This window comes from Drosophila melanogaster, chromosome 3R, assembly GCF_000001215.4.
Source record: "Drosophila melanogaster chromosome 3R".
NCBI lineage: Eukaryota > Metazoa > Arthropoda > Insecta > Diptera > Drosophilidae > Drosophila > Drosophila melanogaster.
Genome location: NT_033777.3, coordinates 25792537 through 25815199, shown reverse-complemented (window position 1 = coordinate 25815199; position 22663 = coordinate 25792537). Strand labels below are relative to the sequence as shown.

The 22663-nt window shown below is 40.1% G+C and overlaps 4 protein-coding genes and 5 long non-coding RNA genes across 11 annotated transcripts; 3 read left to right on the top strand and 6 right to left on the bottom strand.

The window, feature by feature from the left end:
- Positions 1-2065: 2065 nt before the first annotated feature.
- On the bottom strand, positions 2066-3289 carry Acam (Androcam). Of its 2 annotated transcripts, none has more exons than NM_001170266.1 (1): positions 2066-3289. In NM_001170266.1, exon 1 carries the CDS (start codon positions 2554-2556, stop codon positions 2110-2112), a length of 447 nt encoding a protein of 148 aa, NP_001163737.1. In that variant the 5' UTR covers positions 2557-3289; the 3' UTR covers positions 2066-2109. The 2 variants fall into 2 exon arrangements, with proteins under 2 accessions (NP_001163737.1, NP_476988.1); NM_057640.3 differs by having other exon boundaries at positions 2066-2661.
- Positions 2066-3289, bottom strand: CG17770 (uncharacterized protein). The gene has a single exon (NM_143175.2). It carries the CDS (start codon positions 3209-3211, stop codon positions 2717-2719), a length of 495 nt encoding a protein of 164 aa, NP_651432.1. The 5' UTR covers positions 3212-3289; the 3' UTR covers positions 2066-2716.
- Positions 3290-3424: 135 nt separating this feature from the next.
- On the bottom strand, positions 3425-4104 carry CG5024 (uncharacterized protein). 2 transcript variants are annotated; one of them, NM_143174.2, is made up of 1 exon: positions 3425-4104. In NM_143174.2, exon 1 carries the CDS (start codon positions 3993-3995, stop codon positions 3498-3500), a length of 498 nt encoding a protein of 165 aa, NP_651431.1. In that variant the 5' UTR covers positions 3996-4104; the 3' UTR covers positions 3425-3497. The 2 variants fall into 2 exon arrangements, with proteins under 2 accessions (NP_651431.1, NP_001163736.1); NM_001170265.1 differs by having other exon boundaries at positions 3462-4104.
- Positions 4105-6520: 2416 nt separating this feature from the next.
- On the bottom strand, positions 6521-7156 carry lncRNA:CR45652 (long non-coding RNA:CR45652). The gene has a single exon (NR_125254.1). It is a non-coding gene; the product is annotated as a long non-coding RNA:CR45652 (long non-coding RNA).
- Positions 7157-8238: 1082 nt separating this feature from the next.
- BG642167 lies at positions 8239-8755 on the bottom strand. Its single transcript, NM_001043293.3, has 2 exons — positions 8670-8755; positions 8239-8536 (listed from the first exon to the last, which is right to left on the bottom strand). Exons 1-2 carry the CDS (start codon positions 8731-8733, stop codon positions 8280-8282), a joined length of 321 nt encoding a protein of 106 aa, NP_001036758.1. The 5' UTR covers positions 8734-8755; the 3' UTR covers positions 8239-8279.
- An 8666-nt stretch (positions 8756-17421) lies between these two features.
- On the top strand, positions 17422-18609 carry lncRNA:CR43847 (long non-coding RNA:CR43847). Its single transcript, NR_074060.1, has 3 exons — positions 17422-17639; positions 17772-18002; positions 18128-18609. It is a non-coding gene; the product is annotated as a long non-coding RNA:CR43847 (long non-coding RNA).
- A 1404-nt stretch (positions 18610-20013) lies between these two features.
- lncRNA:CR43634 (long non-coding RNA:CR43634) lies at positions 20014-20352 on the bottom strand. The gene has a single exon (NR_048493.1). It is a non-coding gene; the product is annotated as a long non-coding RNA:CR43634 (long non-coding RNA).
- Positions 20353-20778: 426 nt separating this feature from the next.
- lncRNA:CR43633 (long non-coding RNA:CR43633) lies at positions 20779-21134 on the top strand. The gene has a single exon (NR_048492.1). It is a non-coding gene; the product is annotated as a long non-coding RNA:CR43633 (long non-coding RNA).
- A 762-nt stretch (positions 21135-21896) lies between these two features.
- Positions 21897-22600, top strand: lncRNA:CR43632 (long non-coding RNA:CR43632). The gene has a single exon (NR_048491.1). It is a non-coding gene; the product is annotated as a long non-coding RNA:CR43632 (long non-coding RNA).
- The last annotated feature ends 63 nt before the right edge of the window (positions 22601-22663 follow it).

Here is a 22663-nt window from a genome sequence, read left to right as displayed (position 1 = left end):
CCTTCAGCCCCGATAAGCTTCCAGCCTTATCGGAATGGCAGGGAAAATCAAGAAGGAAAAAACTGGGAAAACCCAAGACGATTGCTCGGGTCATTTGTGCGTTGATCTGTTAATCCGAAAAGGGTTTTTGCCGGCTTCCCATGACGAAAGCCCCGACATTTCCTACCATTTGATTGAGGACCCGAAAAAGCTGCGCCATTAAGCGGGCAAGTTTGTTACGGCCAACATAAGAGGCCATGGCTAGAGCCACTAGGCGTATGCGTAATAAAATCAACAACTTTAAATTTGAGCCCCCACACACGCACACACATTTCTCTCTCAATTAGAGATAACAGATAACTTTAACTGCTTAAACTGTGTATATATGTGGCCAGGACCACAGTCCAAATTTGACCAGAGTGCGGTTGTTTACCAAAGTCGTCCCCTGGCGCAAAAGTCCGTATTTCGGCCAGGACACACTCTCGGCCTTGTTCATGGACCTCGTCACTTGCATTCGCCTTTTTGCGTATTCAAGTGCCTGTGCGGAAGTGTTCCATACCAATACCCACTGCCCCATCCTACGCACATACCGACTCCACTCAAAAATGACACTCCAAGTGCGGAACGTGGGCGGCAAACCGCATAAAAAAAGTATCCTAGAAGAAATTCATATGCATGCCAGCAGAATGCTTTCTTTTTGCCATACACTTAAAAAAAAATTGTGTGCAAGATAAAAATATTAGAATATGTATGCATATGCATATGTAATGCATTAAATGCATTAATCTTACGAACTATGAATATCGCAATAACGAGTTTGTCTCAAAGTAAAGTCAATATCAGTGTTTCCAAGTGTATGGATCAACCAAAACGGAGTTGAAATAGCCTCATAAAAAACCGAAGGCATAGTTTCTGTGAGAAATATGATGTCTTAAAGGCTGGAGAATGAAAACAAACACATCAATTTTCTGAATGTCTGGTCTTTGCGAAAAACACATAGATCAAACTCAAAGAGAGCTCCCTTGTATACGATGTGTTTTCTTTCTTATTTCTGATTTACTTGCCACTCAAATATCCTTCTTCGATATTGCAGAGCCCACTGCCCCGTCGCCGACACCATCGGATGAACCGTCTAGGGAGGGAGGTCCTGCCCACAAATTCAATTTCCTCTGCAGCCAGTCCATCGAACATGTCCTGTGCCTGCTGCTAACTGAAAACTGAAGCTGAAAACCAACTCGTCTATGCGGCGAGGTGGCGAAGTGCCGATGTCGTTCTGGTGTTTGAACCGCATATAGACATATATATTTGCCAGCTCTCGAGTATATATAATATTTATGCCACTGTAAGTGCTTATTGATGTCAGATCTGAAATTGGAATCTGCTTGGGCTTTTGTTCTTATTCCATGCGAATGCACATTGAAGTTAAGGTCTCGATTCGATTCGATTCGATGCAATGCGATGCAATGCGATGCGATGCTCGATGTTTTGCGGACTCTCAATTAAGCAAGTTGACATTTTGACATGTCTGAACTGAAACCGAAACTTGTTCAAAAAATTGAAAATTCATACATGCGCGTACACAACACACACGAAATATTTATAAAGTCAGACACAAGCCCCAAAGACCCCAAGAGGTTGCTTCCAGCAAGGAGTACGAGCCGGGCCCGCTGAGGCCACAGTAAAATTTAATTTTAATGCATAAGCAAATTGAATTTAAGCAACAGGAAAATTGTTCGTCTGGCCACAAAGGTGCCGCATGTGGAAGCAAAAACCACTTGCCAGGGAAACGAAAAGGCGGACTAAAACCACGTCGAGTGTTTCATGCTGAAAGTTTTCACCTGAAGAAGGCGAGGCGAAAATTCCTTAAACCAACCACAATTACCGAAATGGGGTGCCTTCATCAAACATTTTTAAGAGCAGGACATGCTTGAAAAATTCTCGGTCTCCGAATTAGGCAAAGGAAAAACTAGCACACCGCAAAAATATAATTGAAATAATTGGGGGCGTATTAAAAAGTGTTCGAAAATAGTTAGACCGCAGAGAAGTGTAAATTGTATTTTTTGAAGAGAAATACACGATTTTTTTTATGCAGTGACCCCAAATATTTTTATTTCATTTAAAGTAGCTGTACTACTTCTGGCTTATCATCCATACGAATTCCTCGTAGTTGATCATGCCATCCCCATCAAAATCAGCCTCGCGAATCATCTCATCGATCTCCTCGTCGGTGACCTTTTCGCCCAGATTGATCATCACAAAGCGAAGCTCAGCTGGTGATATAAAGCCATCGCCATCACGATCAAAAATCTTGAATGCCTCACGCATTTCCTCCTCAGTGTCAGTTTCCCGCATTTGCTTGGCCATTATACCGCAGAACTCAGTGAAGTTCAGTTGGCCATTGTTGTTGTTCTCGGCCTCAGCTATCAAATCTTGCAACTCGGCCTCCGTTGGATTCTGGCCCAAGGTGCGCATCAATGTGCCCAGCTCACGGGTGGCGATCTTGCCGGTTCCCTCCTTGTCGAACTGGACAAAGGCATCCTTGAACTCGGCAATCTGCTCCTCCGTTAGTTCGGACATCTTGATAAATTTTCAAAGATTTTCGGTATTTATCGAGATATTTTTAAATGCTTGCAGAGCTATAGACTGTTGGAATTTACGAAAGGGAATGAGCCGAAACTGTTTTGATGATACTGATACTGACAGGTCGGGTTCCCAACCCCTAAAGCCTGCTTTTTCCTTATGTAGTGGACATCATTCTGACAAATCGCACATAGTCTATATTGCCTTCCAAATCAGAATTTGCATCACGGATGATCTCCTCCACCTCATCATCCGTCAATTGCTCCCCCATGTTCTGCATTATGTGACGAAATTCCGATTCAGATATTAAGCCGGTTCCTTCTTTGTCAAAGACTCTGAATGCAGCTATAATTTCATCCTCGGTAGACATGTTTGCGTACCTCTGAGACATGATGTGAAGGAAATCGCTGAGATATAACTCACCGGATCCATCAGCATCGATCTCGGCCTGAATTTCCTGCAATTCCATATCACTGGGATAGTGGGCCACAGACAGCATTAGTTGCCTGAGATTTGTTATAGGAATAACCTTAGTGTCTTGGTCGTCAAACAGGGAAAAGGCAATCTCCAAATCCTTGACCTGTTCTTCGGTCAGATTGTGGGTGCGAATGGTCCGTTCCTCTGGCGGCGGAGTAAGGAATTCGAAATCCATGGCCAAAGGAAGGGGTTGGGGGTGGGAAAATTTTGGGGTCACTGAACACTCACTACAAATTTTCGACAAACTTTAGTTCACAACTTCATATTTATAATTTAATAACAAGAAAAGCCTACTCTTGTTATCATTTTATCTATTGTATATTGGCTTTTTTTTTTTTTTAAAGAATAGTCCAAACTGGTGGTATCCGATATTTCAAGATCTTCGATTCCATTGGCCATGCTTTTGAAATTTATTGATTAGATCTACAATCGGTTATGTTTTTTATTTTTCAAAGAGAGTGTTACGTCTCCATCATCATGGTCACAAAGCGAACGTAGTCGATTTTCAGTTCCGTGTTGGCGTCGGCATCACGTATCATTTCCTCGATCTCGTCCTCTTCCATTTCATCGCCATATTCAGTCATTATCTGACGGAACTCATTCTCGTGTATAAAGCCAGATCCATCTTTGTCGAAGACTTTGAAAGCGAGGATAACTTCATCTTCGACGGTCAAATTCTCGTACCGTTTCGACATGATGTATAGGAAATCACTGAGATAAAGCTCGCCGGATCCATCCGTATCAATTTCGGTTATATAATCCTGTATCTCGTTTTCCGGCGGGTTGTGGGCCACGGCTCGCAGGCAATCTCTCAATAACTTGATCGGAATGACCTTGGCATTATCGTCGTCGAAGAGGGCGAAGGCCGCCTCACAATCCTTGAGCTGTTCATCATTCAGCGTGTGGGTATGAACTGTTCGTACCTCCGGAGGTGGACTACTGAAATCAAAGTCATCCATGGCAAATTGTAAGTATACCTTGGGCTAAAATTTGGATTTCCCGAAAAGATGAATTTTAAAATTTAGTTTTTCGAAAATAGTTGTGTTTAAATATTGTCTTTTCATTGACAGTTTTCCATTTAGACTGAAATTGTGGAAAATTCAAGGCATTGACAACAAAAGATTACTAGTTAGTTTTTTAAAATTTTTTTTTTGTTAGTTGCCCCACGCTCTTTTCTGACATGGTTCTTAAACTCATTTTCAGTAAGATAAATTTGTGAAATGGAAAAAACTACAACTGCTCCGTGATGCAGTAACACCGCAGTAAAATATAGCAGGATTTAACAATTAAATTTGCAACAATTTTCCGAATAATGTTTTCATAGCCTCTGGCTACCGCTTCGAGCAATGTGGCTGTTGAAAAGCATGGGTAATTACATTTTTAATTAAATGCGTCGCAGTTTGTTCTGTTTTTATATTATTTTTATTTTTGTTGGTGCATTTATACAACTGTTCAGTATTTTTTCTGCTCAGCCATTTGCTGCCATCGTTGGTCTCTTGGGTCATAAAATGTTTTTTGTGTTTGTATTTTTTTTTTTTTTATTGAGCATTACGGGCAAATAGGGAAATTATCCAATGCAAAATTTCGAGCAATTTGCATAATTTGGGAGCGGAGAAGGCGAGAACCAAACTGCACAAACCCATGTCCCTGGCCATCAACCTTTCTCACACGTGCTCCTCCCAGTGGAGCGAACAATGGGGGCTTCTTGGTAATGAGAAGCAAATCCTGGCCACGAAGGACACAAAGGATTTAGGATTGGGGCCAAAGTTGAGCCACACAACAAGGCACTGTCAAGCATTTCTCTGCATAGATTAGAGAGGACTTTTCGGGCCAGAGATGCGGGATTATATATTTGTATGGAAAACAATAGTTCCAAGTATTACTTAGCAGGTAATATATTAATTAGGGCTACTAACTAAATAAATAAAAGTTGTTTGCGTTAAAGGAGAGTAAAAACAATTTGCTTAAAATAATTGGCAGATTTGTAGATCTCCCAACTAATAAATTCTATTCTGATGACCACATGTGTATATGTTTATACGATTGTCTGGTAAATGCAGCTCAGAATATGTTTGTTGTTTGACTTTAATCAGGCATAAACAGGACGATATAGCAACAGCCGAGCCGCAATCGAAATGGCAACAGACCTTTGGGGGATTTGGATAATTTGCATTTCTGTAGTGGGACAGGACACACATGCAAAGGGTTTTCATGTGCAAATCCCTTTATGCCAGTTTTGGAACCACAACTTCATATAGTATTACGTATATTCGCTCGGGTAAGTAGTATTCGTATTATTTTGAATGGAGAATGCAGATGAATTTCTTGTATTCAGCTAGATCAGTTGGAAAATTAGATATTTGGAACAGTTGTACAAATAAAACTTACATTTATTTTACGTCTCTACTACGTTGTAATATTGAAACCCAACTCAATACAATGATTAATGGAGAAGTAATAGATGATTGACGCATGGATGCACGGAATACCAATCTGATACTGACATGCGACGTTTCAATTAAGCATATAAAGGCTGGGTCTGGCCAATGACCACACAATGGATGCCTTTGGAATCCAATTGGCAGACGGACGTCCAGCAGCTGGATATCGCAAATATGGAGCCCAGTCGACCAGTTGCAAAGTAATGCCATTCAATAACCGCGGGTTGCAATTCGAGTCGCAGATTTGTCTATGCCAAAGCGTTTTCAGTATGGGAATCCGGGACGGAGCTCAGTAGCAAGTGCATCTATGTGAATGAATTATAGCCACCGGTTGCAATCAGTTGTGGCCCACAATGAACGGAGGCATTTGTGAGAAATGAATGCCGGATTGAATTGCCTTTTTGTTTCCGGTTTCAATCTTGTGCGTTGCAGCTGTCGCTTTTCATCGGGGGCCAACATGAAGTCCGACTTCTAGAGGTCCTTGTTTATGGATATCAGCCCGCTTTTCACCTTGGGCATTGTATGGTCTATATATACCCAGAGTCAGCGCCTGGGCAAACAATGTACTTAAGCCAGACGGCAAAGGAAAAAGCGTAGAACAAACCTGGCTCCTTGGGATCCCTGGGATCCTTGGCATCCCATTGCCTCTCCTGTTTGTTTCTATTTCACTTTGATGGCACGTGCGTGGAGTGGTTTTCAGACCAGGTGAGGTGGATGGCGGAGGTGGGTGGATTAAACTGGAGTGGAAACGCAAATATGCAAGTCAATAGCAGAATGTTGCCCCGAGGTGAAGTGACAAGGTGACGACTGGGAGTACAACAAGTAAAAGCCACAGGAAAAGCGTCTTTAAATCGAAAGTAAAAGTAAATTTATTGACTACGTCCTCGATCTATACTACAAGCAAACCCAATAGTCATTTACTCTTTAAACTACATACAACATTTTTAAGTCCCTTATCCCGATTTATTATTAAAGTTATATCTTTAAGTATATTAAAGAGCTTAATAAACAATTCAAATGGAAAATAAACTGAGGATGCAGATATTTTTTGTTTTATTCAATTTTAAGGAGTAAAGAATTTTACAACTTGGTAAACATACGCATTCCCCTGTTTTGTTTCTTTCGCTCTTATTATGCTAAAAGCATCTGCCAGGCTGCAACTAATCCGAAAACTTAAAATCCAATCTGGAATATAACTTTGTTTGACTTTTGCTTGCCGCCTCGTATTTTCCCCCATTTTCTAAGATTTTCTTTGTTTGCTTTTGTGGCGCAAATTGCATTTTGTGGGTGTCAACAAACGCAGCGCTCTGGACCGACTTCACTTGGCCAGGACAGCATGAAACATGATTAAATTACTCATACGCCTCGTGTGTGTGCTTGGACAACAACTTCTATGGCTATTTTGTTTTAGCTGTTGTTGCGCTTGCACTCATTTAGTTAATTAAGTTTTACAACAGCTTGCCACATGCCCACCACTCGTCCGCCCCTTTAATTAGTTTTTAATTATTTCAGAGTTGAGCGTTTTCCAAAAATTTCCCGGTAAGCTTTTGGCCCAAAACAACAACTACAACAGCAATAACAACAATGGATGGATCCCCGTGTTGGACTTTAGCTCAGAGTTTGCTTTGAGTTTGAGTTTTAGTTAATTTTATTTGTATTTTGCAAGTATTTCTACGCCCCCTACAAAAAGGGAAGTGGGGCTTTTGTTCATTTAGCACATTATTTCTACACGCTTTGTTTTTACTGCAGTTGGTTTGTTTGTTGGCTCGTTTGTTTTGGGCCGGCTAAAGTTTTGTGCAAGCCCATTAGCCTAATAGCCCAAACAGAAGTCACTGTCAACCTCTGTTTATTTATATAGTATAATTAACTTTTGTTGCATGTGAATACGGTCAGGGTATATATTTCTATGGCACATCGTGTTTAACTAGATACTTATATTCTATTAATGGGGATTTAAATAAATAGTCTCTTAACCTACACCTATTATAACGAAAATTCTTGAATAATATCAAAAGTTATATCATACCAATTAAATTTTGATTTAGTTTCCTGCTCTTAAATTTATTTTATAGTTTGAAAACATATTCTGCTTTCCGACCAGAACCCCACGTTGCTTTAAATAAAGTAATCTGTGTGGAAATTGCGAATATTACTCAGAATGAACATGGTTTTTGCCTTTTTATAGTTCGGTCGGTTATCAGCATAAAACTGATTGAAATGGGACAGCAAACATTTCACTTTATCAACTTGTGCATATTTAAGCATGCTCCTGTAACCGAGTCTGTGTTTGTGTCTGTGAAAATTGGCTCAAACGAAGCCCTGATGCTGGGCAAAATGCAAAGGGAATTGTGGGGGACACGGCCTAGAACAAATATTTACACGGCTCGTTGTATGGCATTTGCCATAAACTACCGTAAAACAATAAAATTCGCAATAAACCAAATGGAAAGCGGCAACTGCCGGCTCATGTGAAATGCATGCAAAGCAACAACGCAAACAAAAGCCACAATGCCGAGCAATTCAACAACAAAGCCAAACGAAACGAAACGAAACGTTTTTCATAACTTAAATTGCAAAATGCAGCAAGGGGTTATGAGTAAAAAAAAAAAAAAAAAAAAACGCTGAGAAAATAAAAGAGTGCTACTGGCTGAAACGTCAACAGAACAGTTTGGAACAAAGCCGTAAAACAATAGCTAAAGACGGAAAGAAAGACTTGACTGGGATATATCCTGCAAAAAAAAAAAAAAAAACAAAGCAATTTAATTTGCAGGATCTGTGAGCAGATATGCCCTATCGCCTTTATTACTTCCAATTCATCCAAACACTCAGCACCAGCCATATAAACTTGAATATCTTTATTATATTCTGAAATAGTGGCAACTGAACTTCTGAATTCATGCTGTCATTGTTTTCCACTTTCTTTTTCGATTGCCTTATAATTGGATCATTTTCAAATGGATCTTCCTTCCTATCATTATTTATCGAGGCTTGAGTGCAAGTTCCTTCGTCCGAATCCGTATCATCCTTCCAGAGATCGGATGTTTCTGCGCCGCAGTCAGCTGGGAAAATTCGTTTCTTGTTTACAAATTAGAGTTTAAGCAAAAAAAATAATTTAAAAATCAAACTCAATACATTATTTTTTTTGTTTATTAGGTATTATTTCAGCAATTTAACACACAAACTTGCACTTACCAACTGCCTGATGCTGAAAGGAAAATCCACAGAGTACTAGAAAAGTCAATACAGCTAACGACATGACTATCTTAAACAAACTGTGTGACTTGGATATATCTGAGTTCTACTTATAGATTTTTACTGCATACATACATATAATTCGTTAGGCTTGCGGTTGGGACTAGAAATAATTGTAATGCCACGGTTTTCTAGTTGAAGTAAACTTTTTTCCAACTTTCTGTAAACTGCATAATCTTGTTAGCCTTCCGCCTGGCAACACTCTATTTTTAGCTGCTCATCTTGATGCTGATTTATCTGTAATCCAACTTACGTTTCAGCCACTTAAGGCCACAATCTGCCTTTTGCCACTTAGCAACTTGCCTGACCCCCGTCGGTGGCTTTGTAGCAAACTTAGTTCAATAAAGTTCGCCCTTGTCTGGAGCCTTGTGCTTTGATCATCGCATCACATGCGTCTAAAGTGGCTTTCTCTCTCCCCTGAGAGCACTTTTAAGGCCTTTTTATGCCATCACAACTGGGGTAACATATCCCGACTTAGCGGCTTTTTTCCGGCAAACTCTTTGAAGTGAGATTTGGTTTGGATTGAAGCAGCATCCCCATCGAAATAAGCAACTGTATCAGCTGTTTATATTTAGGTCTGGTAATTTATTGCCTGTCGGCCTGCTGGTCAGTTCGGTTGATAAACGGCCTTAGCCGTTGGCCAGCAATTCTCTCTTTCATTTGGCTGCCTATTTCGACATTTGGTAATTTGCCTTTGTGCAAAAATACACAGGAAAATACATCCAAATACATTGTATTCAAAAACAGAATACTGGAAAAGCGCCACAAAGGTTTGTCAAAATCTTACGAACCAGCAAGGTATTTTGGTTCAGGAAGCCTGAATAACTGTCTTTTTGCCATGCATACATTTAAATACTTTTATAATTATTTTGAAAATCTCGCTTTGCATATTTTATTTTATTTGTGTATGATTTGTAGTTACTTTCTCTCTGTGCAAGCTAGCCATGTGAAACTCGCTTGCCTCTGCAGAAATAAAAGCCATGAAGGTCTCACTCTATAAGTAGGAAGTTGTTAGTTGCTCGCAACATGAGAAACAGCAGCAAGTGCAACAGCAACACCAGCAGCAACATCCAACTTGTAGTGCACTCGTTGTTGCTGTTGTCGAGTGCACGTCGCCGTATGCAATTATCACCCGAAAAAATACTAGAGGGCCAAGAGGGCTCCTGCTGGTCACAGGTAGGAAAAATAAAAAGGGGGGCAAAAAGGTGAAACTACTAGCTACAAATTCTGCCAACATTATGTGCTCAAAATGTAAATGTCATTTGTGTGCCGAGCATGGGGCACGAGCAACGACAGCAGCAACAACCGTTGCACAAGTGTTGCAACATTTGAGAAATGTGTGTTGCCAGTGAAGTGGCATCAGCACAGCCAGCACAACCAGGACACGGTCCAAAGACCACTTGCCCACACTCCATGAATAAATGTTAAAATACAATCGAGAGCCGTAAATTCTGAGCAGTCATCAGCTGAAATAGGTGTAAGAAAATGCAAAGGCGAGCGAAGCCCAGGAATGAAAGGGCCAACACAAAGCAGAAATGGGAAAACGAGAAAATTCCATCCGCAGGGAACAATGGACCCGGGAAATGTCTGTCACTAGACAGGAGAATGAAAAAATGCAAAGGACGAAGGCCTAATTGGTATAATAAAATGTCATAAGACGAGAGAGCAATGCAGCAGGTTCAGGCATCAATAATTCGCCGGGGACAATGGGAATTACTCTATGATGATGTCCCCTGATGGGCCGATTCCAATTGATTGCAGCCACTATCCCCATTGATTTGGCCCCGATTAGACAGCTCCACTGAGGTAATTCTGCCCAACGAGACAAAGAGATTTCAATCAATTAAAGATAATTTCACAACAGCTACAGCTAGCTACACTTTCTTCCAACATCTCACTTGACAGGCAACCTAATGGGATGGGATTAGTGAGGAATGTTGTGAATGGACACACAGATACCCAGTAGGAAACAAGTTATACATATCTCGTAGGTATTTTTAGTGAAATTATTGTACGACCACTTGCCATACAAGATACCCATAAAACACTAGGTATGTTTACAAAAAAAACCAGAAAAGATTGCTCTAAACTGGCAGGAGCCACTAAAACCCGATGCCACGCCCCCAACCGCCCATATATCAACTGTCGATGGCTATAAAGCTTCGCATCCTCGCATCTGCTGGTGCTCCATTCCTCCAGCGCGAGTGTACAATCAACAAAATTAGTTTCATTTGGGCAAATGGCATGGCTAGCAGTCGCAGCATTTCGACCCACATAACAAACTTGGCTTAGATAGGAATTTAGAGGGCCGCAGTGTACGTTGAGAAATTGCAAACTGAAGCCTCCTTTTATATATAGTATATATCCCTGCTTTTGATGGCTCACCTCGCTTTTGATCTTCCCCGACTGCTGATAAATGATAAGATGCCGGAGCTAAAATGCTGAAAAGTGTGGAAAATGGCGCCGCAGGTGTGCGCCCATCATCCGTTTCATCGAGCTACTTCAAGCGTGCTGGTAAAAAGTGGTATACTAATTAAAAACTTCTCTCAATCTTTAAGTAAGAAAATTAAATTCAAGGGAAACCCTCAATGAATGGCGGCTCGCCATTGCCAATTAGCGGAAAAATATAGAAAAAAAGTAGAGTTCGGTGAAAACCGTCTAACCTGTAGACCACCCACCGCCTGGTATCCTGGGAAAACAGGACGACGCTCCGTAAACTAAGGGAAATCGGTTAGCGAGAAAGGAGAAAATGTCTGTCAACCCACAGCCATAAATTATGGCCAGCTGCTGGCTGCTGCTGGCAATTTATAAATCTGTTTATTGTAACATCCGGTGACTTGCGCGCCCGTAATTTATGTATCTGGAATCTAGTTAAGTCCGCTGAAAAGCAGCTAATGAGCGTCCGATTGCAGCTCAGATGGGCTAAAGAATATATTTGCATAAAAAACCAAATTACTATATGTGCCCCCCGGCCAATAACTATATAACTTGTGTCTTTTTTTCGCTTTCGTGTTTACACAAAGTTTTCCGTTGGCTACGTTTTGGTCAACTGGCTGTCAATATTTTATTGGCTGCATTTCGTTTTTATATTGCATCTCATGCAAGGACATAAAGTGGGGGCGCATATATGTACATATATACATATAAAGCTACGAAATCGCAGAAACGAATTTTTCGCAGAACCGACCAAATGTGCAATTTAATTTATGTCATGCAAAAACGGTTGAAAAAGCAAGAAAATTCCATAATACTCGTACATATACTTTGCGCAATGACGCGATGAAAGGACATAAAGATGATCATGATCATGATCATCATGGTGGGGTTAACATCAAAATAGCTATATTTTTAAATTCATTTTTTTAGTTATAAGTTGACTGTAATGTTACTTATGTTTATTATTAAACAGTACCAAACGCCGAAACACTGCTAATACGAGCTTTCCAAACATTTCCCCTTTTCCATTTTCCTCAATTTTCCGTCTGTTTCCGTTTTCTGTTTACGTTTGCTCGCTAATTGTATATTTTCCCGTATTTAAATGAAATATGTCTTCTCATACCCATTATTCCCGCTTTTTTAATCCATTTTATTTATTTTTTTTGGTCCGTTTTGTTCCTTCAACTTTCCGGGTTTTCTTTCGGCTTGCATTATCTTCTTCTAGTTCTCGGCTTTTGTGCGAGTGCATAGCCACTTCGATGTCCCTCGTTTTCTGAGTCCTGCGTCCTTGGTTTCCATCAACACTCTCATCATTTCTTTTGTTTTGGAATTTCCCTTTTTTTTAATGTATTTTTAGTCATGTCATTCAGTAGGGTTCTTCCTTATCACCCATTCCACCCGACCCTACATTTTTTATGTCCTCCCCCCATTGTCCTTTTTTGGATGTTAAAAAAAAATAGGAGGAAAGAACTGGAGCACTTTTATATGACGGTACCCCGGCTGCAGCTCTGTTTTACATTGGCATACATATTTGCATTTTTTCGAATGCTTTACAACCCTTTAACCCTCCGTTCCGCTCCGCTCCGTACTCTTTCTCTTTCCTCAGATCCTGCTGTTTGTTTTAATTTCTTTGGACCGAGTTTTATTCCTGGTTGCCCCATTTTTTCATTTGTCAAATGGGCGGGGTTTCGATGACAGCATTGCAAAACTCCATTTCAGCCCCGCCCACCGAAGTTGCATTTCAATTGAATTGTCAGCGTTTTGCACTGAAAAATGTGTCATAAAATGTTGGCTCGTTAGGCATTCAATTTGTAGGAATTTTATTTTTCGGCCTCCGTAAAGTTTTTGTAAATGAAAATTTCAATTTGCTGATTAAGTATTCCCACTGTATGTTGCCGATACAAACAATAGTGATGTTATGCAAATTCAGTTAATCCCCTTTTTTTATGTTTCATATGACTCATAAATGAATTAGTTGTCTAAATGTAAACAATAGTTTCAACAGTTTTATTAAGTTCTTGGTCCGCTTTTGTTTGTGGTTTTTATTTCCTCAATTTTTTTGCAATTGCCCTTCAAACCCATACACAGCTCAATTAATTTATAATTTAACTGCACATTGTGCGGTTTAATTATGCTCATTATTGAGTCATCGCCGGCATTGTTCGCCGCCTGTCATGAAAGTTGGTCGGATTGGTGTTACAGCAGAAATAATTAATGTTTTCATTGGCAGAGTAGTGGTAAGTGGTAAGAGTGACTATATGTCAGCTATTGGCCAACTTTTCCGGGCGAAACTTTCAAGCAATTGAACAGCGACCAAACTTCCACACAAATCCCAAGTGCAGCTGTCAAATCTTCCCCTTCGAAAAATCGACAGCAAAAATGCTATCTCGAAAAAAGAAGGCACAAAAAAAAAAACGACGGCAAACCAAGTGTCAAGTTGAAATAAACTTTAAGACACACTTGACATATTGCCAGTTGCTCGCTTCCAGCTCACAACATAATTTTCCATTAGTTGGATAACTAGCAGAGGACATGGATGCCCGAAAAAGCTGAACTGACACTTGGTGGTTTTACTAGCGTTGGCTGCCTGGCACATAAATAAGTTAATAAGCGTCAGCTGAAAAATTGTCCGTGCCAGGTGATTTTGCCAGCTTCATCATGGCTAAGACGCAGACAAGTGGCGACCAGAGGCGAGTTGGCTAATCGAGGATGGCGAAAATTGTATCCTCAGCAAAACGTTATTTTCCACCTGCTCTCAGCCAGCGACTGTCAATTTCAGATCTATGAATTTAAGATTTCATTGTAGCTGCGTATTGAATAATTTCACAGGAAAATTGAGATCCAAGATTGTGATTTAAGATTTAAGGGAAGATAGATAGTGAATGAACGAGATATTGATTGCGTAAGACAAGTATGGATTTTATCTATATTTCAATACATTCATAAGTTTGTAAAGCAAGCATATTAAATATAAGTTCATAACCTGAACGCTTTAATGGGTGACTTACTAAATCAAGGCTGTCCATCAATCATATTTTCCCCGTGACATTGATATCTTAAAGCCGCGCTTTAAGTGACATGCCAATGGAAATCATTTGGAAATTTCAAACAATTGTCAGATGTAAAACAGTTATTCATGCACCGAAGCGGACATGGCCCACGCACACATACGCACTCGGTGGCATAAATCACACAAGTATTTGTGCATTTCCGGTCAGCGCACGGATGTTCCGGTGATCAATTTTCAAATGCGCTGTGTCAGTTTGGTTCAGACCCCTTTCGCTTCGGTTTCAGAGTCCTAGAACCACCCCAGCCCAACCGCTCAGCCGGACTCGAAAGCCGGACAACTGAACAACTGGACAGCAACTGCTCAACCTGTCGTAGAATCCTCGCCATCCACTTGGCTACCATTTTTGCGGCTGCCCGCTCGGCAAGTTGTGCGCTTGCAAAATTGAAATACAAATTCACAGTTTTTGCATATTTGCCTGTCCGGCGGAACGGACATTTCCTGGATCCTAACTAACCTACCCCTTCGGTTTTTTCTGACTTGCATGTTACGTGGCTTTTATTTGTGAATTTTAAGCACAATTTTGTTTTTCCCTCTGCGCTATAGTGAATATCTCTTTTTTTATTCGCCTTGCAATTTGTGCGCTCAGGGGATTACTTTTTTTCTACCTCGTTTTCGATTCTCTGACTGTGCAATTTGTAGTCCGGTTTTTTTTTTGTCTATCGACTTCGATTTTCAGGGGAAAACCGCAGACATTAGGGCTGTGGGTAAAAGCTTTACAAAATTTATGGCAATCATTGTTGTGGAAATTATAAGCAAATAAATGCAAATATCAAGAGCGAAACTCATTTGGCAATAATTGAGCAAATGAATTATGCAACGAGTTTCGGCATTTAATAGACATCAGTATCGCTTACTTTCCGGGATATTGCACTGAAAAAAGTTATGTCAAGTAGAAATAATGTAATAAAGAACAGGTGAATAAAATTAAAAAAAGCAAAACCGTAGTGTGTTATAAGTAGAGATTTCCTTGTGATAATATACTTTCTTAAGTTTTGCTAAACTTCTTGTTAAGTGGTTAAATTTCGCTGAGTGTTCGTATGCTCCGCACACAATTTCTGACAATTTCCGTTCGCAGCTGTCGGAAAGTTTAGCGAACTAATTGCGATGCCTCCGCCCATCGGCCGATTCTCGATGCTTTCCTTGTCTAATAATGAAATTAATTAACGGTTAATCAAATTGGCAACTAGAAGCAGTTGGCCAACTGCCATTGGAGCAACAGAGCCTTCGCAAGTCGTTGGCAAATTGTTTAGCTCAACTTAATTAGCCTCATTTTGGCCATTTGCTATTTTTAGTTGCTTTTAAAATGTTTGCCAACATCTTGGGCGTGGATGCCGGTAGTGGAATGTGTGTCAGCAGTTCCATTTGAGTTGACTAAATGACAATTTTCCCGGCAACCATTTAGTTAAAGTTCCGCCCTCATTTTTTCAAGCCCACCGGCGGCTCAGTGCCATTTGCCTGATCACCTCTGTCATTGTGCCAAATGAACCTTTTGTTTGCCCGCCAGCCGTTGCATACGGGGAGTTGCAACAATTTGCCTGACAATTGTTTAATTATGCAGGACAAACATTAAGCAAAGTGCTGGTGGAGAACTGCAAGTGAACTTTGCATAGTTTCCCAAGGCATTTGGCCAACAAAGGGAAAAGGTAAATAACACTTTTGGCTGGCCTCCGGCGAGACACAGAAGCAGACGACGCAGACGCATTCCTCATTCCATCAGCGCCTTTTTCCACTTCTCCACCGGCCAAAAGGAGCAAACTTGGCACTAAGGAACTTGCTCAGATTTATTTCAATGCTTTCCAAGCCCGAGGCAACGAGCAGCCAGCAAGGACCTTCGGCAGGACGAAGGAGACGTGCATAAGTTCGCTGCAAAACTATGTCAGTCAGCTGCTGAATTTTCCCTCAACGATTCTCAGCACTTCCCTTGCCAAGTCTGCCTTTATTCGGGCTAAGCGCAAAGAAAAACACATAATAAGTAAAGTGTTTGGGGAAGGGAAGCGGAAATTTATGTTATTTCACCAAGTGGTTGCATACAAAAAGCGAAGCTTGAAATAAGTAAAACATAAGTCAGCAAATAACAAGAACGCAATGACCAACCTATTGACATACTTTAAAATGCGGGTAAATATGTGGATAACTGAAAACTGCTAACTTTACCTTTTTCTTTTCCTAAAAAAATATTATTAGAAAAATATTATTTTATTTACCTTTTTATTAATTATTTGAAAATGACATTCATTGCTTAAAGTGTATCCAGAAAGATACTAGCGTTTTTTTTTTGGCACGGAAGATAGTTTTTTATGAAGCTAAAAATTGACTTAAAGTTGCATTCCTTGTTTGCTGCTGGAAGCGCTCTCATATCTGGCAAACATTTAATTTGCAACAGGAGCCGCGTGACGAGATCCTGGCTGTTTCCTCTGCAGGATGATGGGTCCCTTGGCTTTCGCTCAACTCATTTGCATGCAACATGACAACAACATTGAGTCCCTATGACTCGCTGCTTATAAATTTACTGGCGCTATCACAACCATTCTGCCACTGGCACTCACTCCACTGTTGGCCATCCCAATGGGGATTCAGAATTAAATCCAACACCATGGATCCGCCAAAAAAATTTGCATCTGCAGATGAAGTTACATTTTTTTTTCCCGACAAATTTATTCTTATTTTTTTTGGTTGCTTTGCGATTTTGACAGCGGACAAAGGAATTGCCTTTTAATTAGGCAACTGTCAACAGTTTTCAGGGCGTTTTCCTCTGGAACTTCAGGCCTCTCAAACTTCTATCAAAATCTCATTAGCACAACGCGTGGCACAAACCACAAAATGGCTTCTGTGAGTTTTCGGCCTGTGTGTGTGTGTGTGTGAATATGTGTGTGTATGCGTTCTGGATTCTCTGTACTCCATACCCGGTACTCTGTTTTCTGTGGTATCGGTTGGTTTCGCTGTGTGTATTTATTTAGCCGAAAATTGCCGAAGTATCAAAACAGGCCAGCCCGTCGAAAGTTGGAGGGCAAAAAAACTTTTTTTAATTAGTTTGCCTGCCATTTTATTGTTCAACCTTTCCTCATTTCTTTTCCCCTTCCTCGCGCACACACACACATACACATTCAGTTGCCTGTAATTTGGCATCTAATTGCATTAACCAAAGAGAACAAAGTTCGGCCAGGTGTCAGTTGCAATATTGCATTACTCATTCGCCCCGTTCACCCAATCTAGTTTGCTTGTGAATAATTCTCATATTGCCTTTTCGTGTGCGTTTTGCTGGATTTTGGTTGATCGTTGTAGTAGCTCTAGTTTTGTTGATATTTAAAACGAGTAATCAACGTCAGTCGTGTTGGAAAATTGAACTGTTGGCCACTGGATGCCAGAAACTAACAATGCAGAGAACAGGATTGTTTAAATTTTCGGTATGCCAATTAGGATTGAATTCAAAACGTATTATAACAAAACTAATTAAATATTAGCATAGATCTTTTACATATTGTACTACATTTTTAAATGGATCACCAAGTTTTCTGTGTTTTATCGAATATTTTCAGATAACTTTAAGCCAAACACTTAAAAATTAAATTCGCCCTTCTCGCGCTGATGCTTATCTCTTTGAAGGCACGTCTGCTCTGGTTTTGGATAAAAAAAAAATTAAATGCGGCAGTAACAACAATTTCAGTTCAGTGGGGTTGGCGGCTGGGGGGTCAGGGGTCGAAGGTCGCATCCCCTTGGGCCATGCGGCTGTGGGAACAGCGCAATTTGCGAGCCACAAAATGTCTAAGGTAATCACTAACCGCAAATGGTTGTTGTTTCTGCTCTTTGCTCCGCTTGTTGTATTATTATTGTGCATTATACGGAAATTGACAATGAAATTTTCCTCTTATTGTTGCTACCAACTTGAAAATAGCAAAAAAAAGGAAAACAGGCAAAGGGCCCGCACAAAATTCGACTTCGAATGCCAATTGAGAATTTAATAAAAGAACAAAAAAAAAAGAGGCGGAGAATGGCAATGAAAATGGAAGATACAGCCAGAAAACTTGGAATTGTTGTGCACAAGTGCCGGTTAAATATTTTAGGCAAATGCCTCAACCTCTGAGCCCCAAACTCCGTTCGGGCCTCAAAGAATCTGACGAGTTGCCGGGCCAAAATAAATCAGCTGGGGCGTAGGCACTTGAGTTGATTTATGGCAATGACTGCTGGGGGCAGAAGCCTCATCATGGCGTAGAATCATCAGGTTAGGTGATTCCACTTTTCCAAATTGCCTCGAGCCCCGTTTTGGAGCTTCCTCAGACATTGACAATATCTATGCAACTCGAAAAACAAATTTTGAAGTGTAATTTTAGGAATGACATGTACACATACGCCTTATAAATATGCACAAAATTATATAAAACCTTTTGTATTATTTAGTTGAAATTTGTGCTAGTTTTTAATCCTCAGTGTGCCTAAAAAATGAAGGAAAACCCTTATTTGTTTATTTTAAAGTTGAAGACTTAACGCCTTTCAGTTCTCAGACACAGCCAATTTTCGACTCAACTGCAGTTCATCATTCAACTTGAAAGTTACAGACTCGACCAGTTTGTCAGTCAAGCAATGCAACATTTCGTCAATCTCAGGCTCGTTTTCTTGTTGCCACTTCAAGCCTAAAATTGTCTTTGATATTCAGTAACCGATTCTGCAGTGGCTTCGTTTTTCCCACTCAGGCTCATATTCCATTTTGCTGCTCACCTTTTTCTCAACAATTTGGCTACTTGGCCTGCCCGCATTTTAATTACACACTCATTAAAAAAATACAACGAAACAAAATTAATTCTCGCAAGAGTCTAAAAAGGTGGCCCAAATAAGTGTACAAGCTGTCGGCACGTGGACAAACTTGAGTTGAAGTGGAATCGATGATAACTGGGGTAGTCACGAATTTTAAATGCACTATTTGAATATAATAAAAGCTTGAACAACCTGTTTCTAAATTATTAAAGCCTTGAGGAAAAATTATATAAGTGCAGGCTATAAGAATGGTAGTTTTAGACTTTTAAAAGACCTGATCAAAATGTAGAAGTACTCTTAGGAAGAGCAAACAATATATTTATGGCCGCAATTAAAGGTAAATGTCTTTGGTGGGCCACCTGAAAGTAGGCAGCACATTTTAATGAGCCTTGTGTCCCCGAAGACAGAGTCAAATATAATTAAAACAGTGAGTTGTGGACCGATTCCGGTGGCCAGAGGCATTGGGAAATTGTGTCGGCCAGCCACTTTAACTTTTATGGGATGAAATAATGGTAAGTTGGATATTTTGAGTGCTAATATTAAGGTTGGTAGCGTAAAAGCGGAACCCTTTTTCGCAGTCGGCTTCAAACATGGAAAAATTTCATTAGTCTAATGTGTTGCATGTCACATCAATGTCAGGCGTTGCACTATGTGCAAACTGCATGTGGCAAATGTGAAAATCCCAAACAAGCTGGATGCAGATGGCCAGGACATCCCGGAGCCACGGATATGTAGACCGGGTTGAGTGTCGTCTGTTTCTGTTTGTGGCTGTCGCTCAGGATTCTTCTCAGCTTGTTGTCGCTGTAGTAAAAACAGGCGAAACCAACAGCTTCACCTGCTGCTCCCCTACCATTTCTTTCGGGTAGGGGGAACCCCTATTCTTGTAACCATACGTCTTCGTCATTTCATTGCAGTTGTCAACCCAACAATGCAATGCAAAGTGCCACAACCTCCTACCTCCGACAGCGTGATGCATTGTTGTGCTACATTTGTCATACCGTGTAGTGCAGGGTGTTATGTGCGTCCTTTACGAGTATCGTTTATAAATTCAGTATTTAATAGTTACATTAGTAATATTGATTTCTTTCCAAGCTAAGCGAAATTAGAACACTTGTGACACGTTTATTTAAACTCACTTTAGGTATATAACCTTAAGGTCTTCCATACTTTACTTATATTCACTATGTTTTTCTAGGTTCTTGTATCATTAAATTGCTTATAGAGCAGACAGGCAGGATTCGGTGGATTACACACATATATATAGGGAGCGGAACCACCTTCAGTCTGCGGAGCACACGAAATCCCAGAAATTGAAGCCAGAATGAAAGCCAGATATAGATTCATCTTGGTTATGAGATGGTGGATTAGTTTATAGTACTCTTATGGCTAGACATTTAAAAAATTGAGAATGCATGCAAATCTTATTTGAAATGGTTGTTAAGGGAAATAACTGTCTAAATTAATATTATACGAAACATATCTGCATTTATAAAATGTTAGTCTAAATCTTACACAATTTTACACTTCTCGTTGCGAAATAAAACTAGTTGCTCATCCGAAAATCAAAATATAATTTTAGCTTTTAGTTAAAGTATTTTATTTTGATCCATTTATTGCTGCCACGTTTCGACGCTAACTGACTCAAAACAATTTCGGTGCACACGTGTTTTGGCTGCCATGACGGAATTAAAACCAAAACCAATTGAGATGCGGGGAAAATGGAGGAAATGGCCGCAACTAAAACAAAGGTGCCTGCAGTTTTGGATTAGAATATCTGATATCTGGGTGAGTTCGGCACCGAATCCCTGTTGTCTTTATGGAGCCACGTGCTCGCTTGGCCGGCAGCCGATGCTCACTGGCCGGGAAATTCATGGCCACTTAAATGCTGTAAAATGGACCAAGCTGCCGGCACTAAAAACCAAAAGTTGCTCTACCAAAACTTTAGTTTGGCTTTCATAGACACACAGGCGCACACACCTTGGTCGCTTTTATGGCTCAGAATTTTTTCTTTTTGTGCTTCTCGACATAATTTTTTCTGTTTGGGTCAGTCATAAAAAGTTAAAGTTGAACTTTTTCTAGCCGAACGGGTAGCTAGCGGTAAATCAGTTTTTATTGTGCATAAATTAAAAATGTTCAATTAAAAGCAGATGAAAGAAGAAGTTTCTTGTTGGTTTTCTAGTCAGGAACACGTGGCTGGTGGCTCAATTTGAGAACAGTTTTTCCTGGCAAACTTTTTCGGTCTTTCGTCATCAAAAGACTAAAAGTATAACAAACTTTCGAACATAGATCAAATGGTTGCACAACAAAATTTAGTTACGCAAATACGTTAAAATTGCGTGGATATCGAAATTAAGAACATATGGCTGGCGCACATGTCGTATGTGGAATATTCAAGGCACAACGAATTGCCCCAGCAATTATTTATACATTTGTTGCCGATTAATGCATAATTATTTTCAATAATTAACACAATAAAAAAAAACATTGAATTCTGCTTCGAATTACAATTGGTCTTTTTTCATCCTGATTCATTTGTGCTGCCATAATCAGTTGCAAACACATTACGCTTTTTATTATCTTCATTAATAATGCAGGTCGAAATCCAACTCGGGCACTTAATTTTGTTTATTCGCGTTCATTAAACGTGTTAAGCTTAAAATGACTGCCATTTGTTGATTAACAAAAGGAGTGCTTGATCTGTGATATTTGAACAACACGAAAACGGATATCGTCTGATAAATATAAAAAAATGTGCGTGTTGTTAGAGTTAAAATAATTATAGCGCTAAATAATTTTGAAGAATTTTAAATTGCTATCTTTTACGAACTCAATTTCATATAAAACGTTGTCAAATTTGATAATTAGAATTTTGTTGAAAAACTCATTCAATATTCGTTTTCTAAAGCTGTCTTACACTTTTTGACATTTTCGAGTCGAAACTAACAAACTATAAAATTCCAACTGAATATCTGTCAACGAAACGAATGCATGTCCACAAGGCGATGAAAATCAATTTGCAATGCAGCGTACCAGCAAAAAAGCCGATGGCAAAAGGAAAAATATCCAGAGACACATGCCAAGGCGCACAGCCTTTGCATCTGAATCTGAATCTGCCTCTGCATCTGCATCTGCATCTGCATCTGAATCTGAATCGGATGGAATCAAGGAGCAGGAATCAGCGAGCAGAAGGAATGCCAAGCAATGCAAATAGCTCTAAATGCATTTGACGATGCTGTGATTTGATTTCGATATCCACCCATCCTCGCTGTGTGTGGATGTGGGTGTCTATGTAGACTTTCCATTTCTGTTCGCGAGCGTAAGTTTTTGCTCCGGGTTTTCGCCAGTTTTCCCAAAGCCAACCTGATTATAATTCGAACGCATCGACTTCTGGCATTGGCAAAAATGTCATTCGAAAGTTGGAAAACTCGAATCTGCTGCCTGCCTGCCAGCATCCGCTTCCGTTTAATCATTTTGCTCGCTGTTGTTATGCCGTTGGCCTGATTGCCGTCGTTCACTTAGCTGATTGCAGTAGCTATCAAAAATTCGCTGCGACAACGTGTCGTATGCGTGATATTATGCCAGGTCGTGCTCATTCGCACTTGTCTCACTAGCATCTTCATTCATATTGTGCGCTGCACTGAGAGAAATGCAGCACAGCACTGTTATCATGTCAAACCAT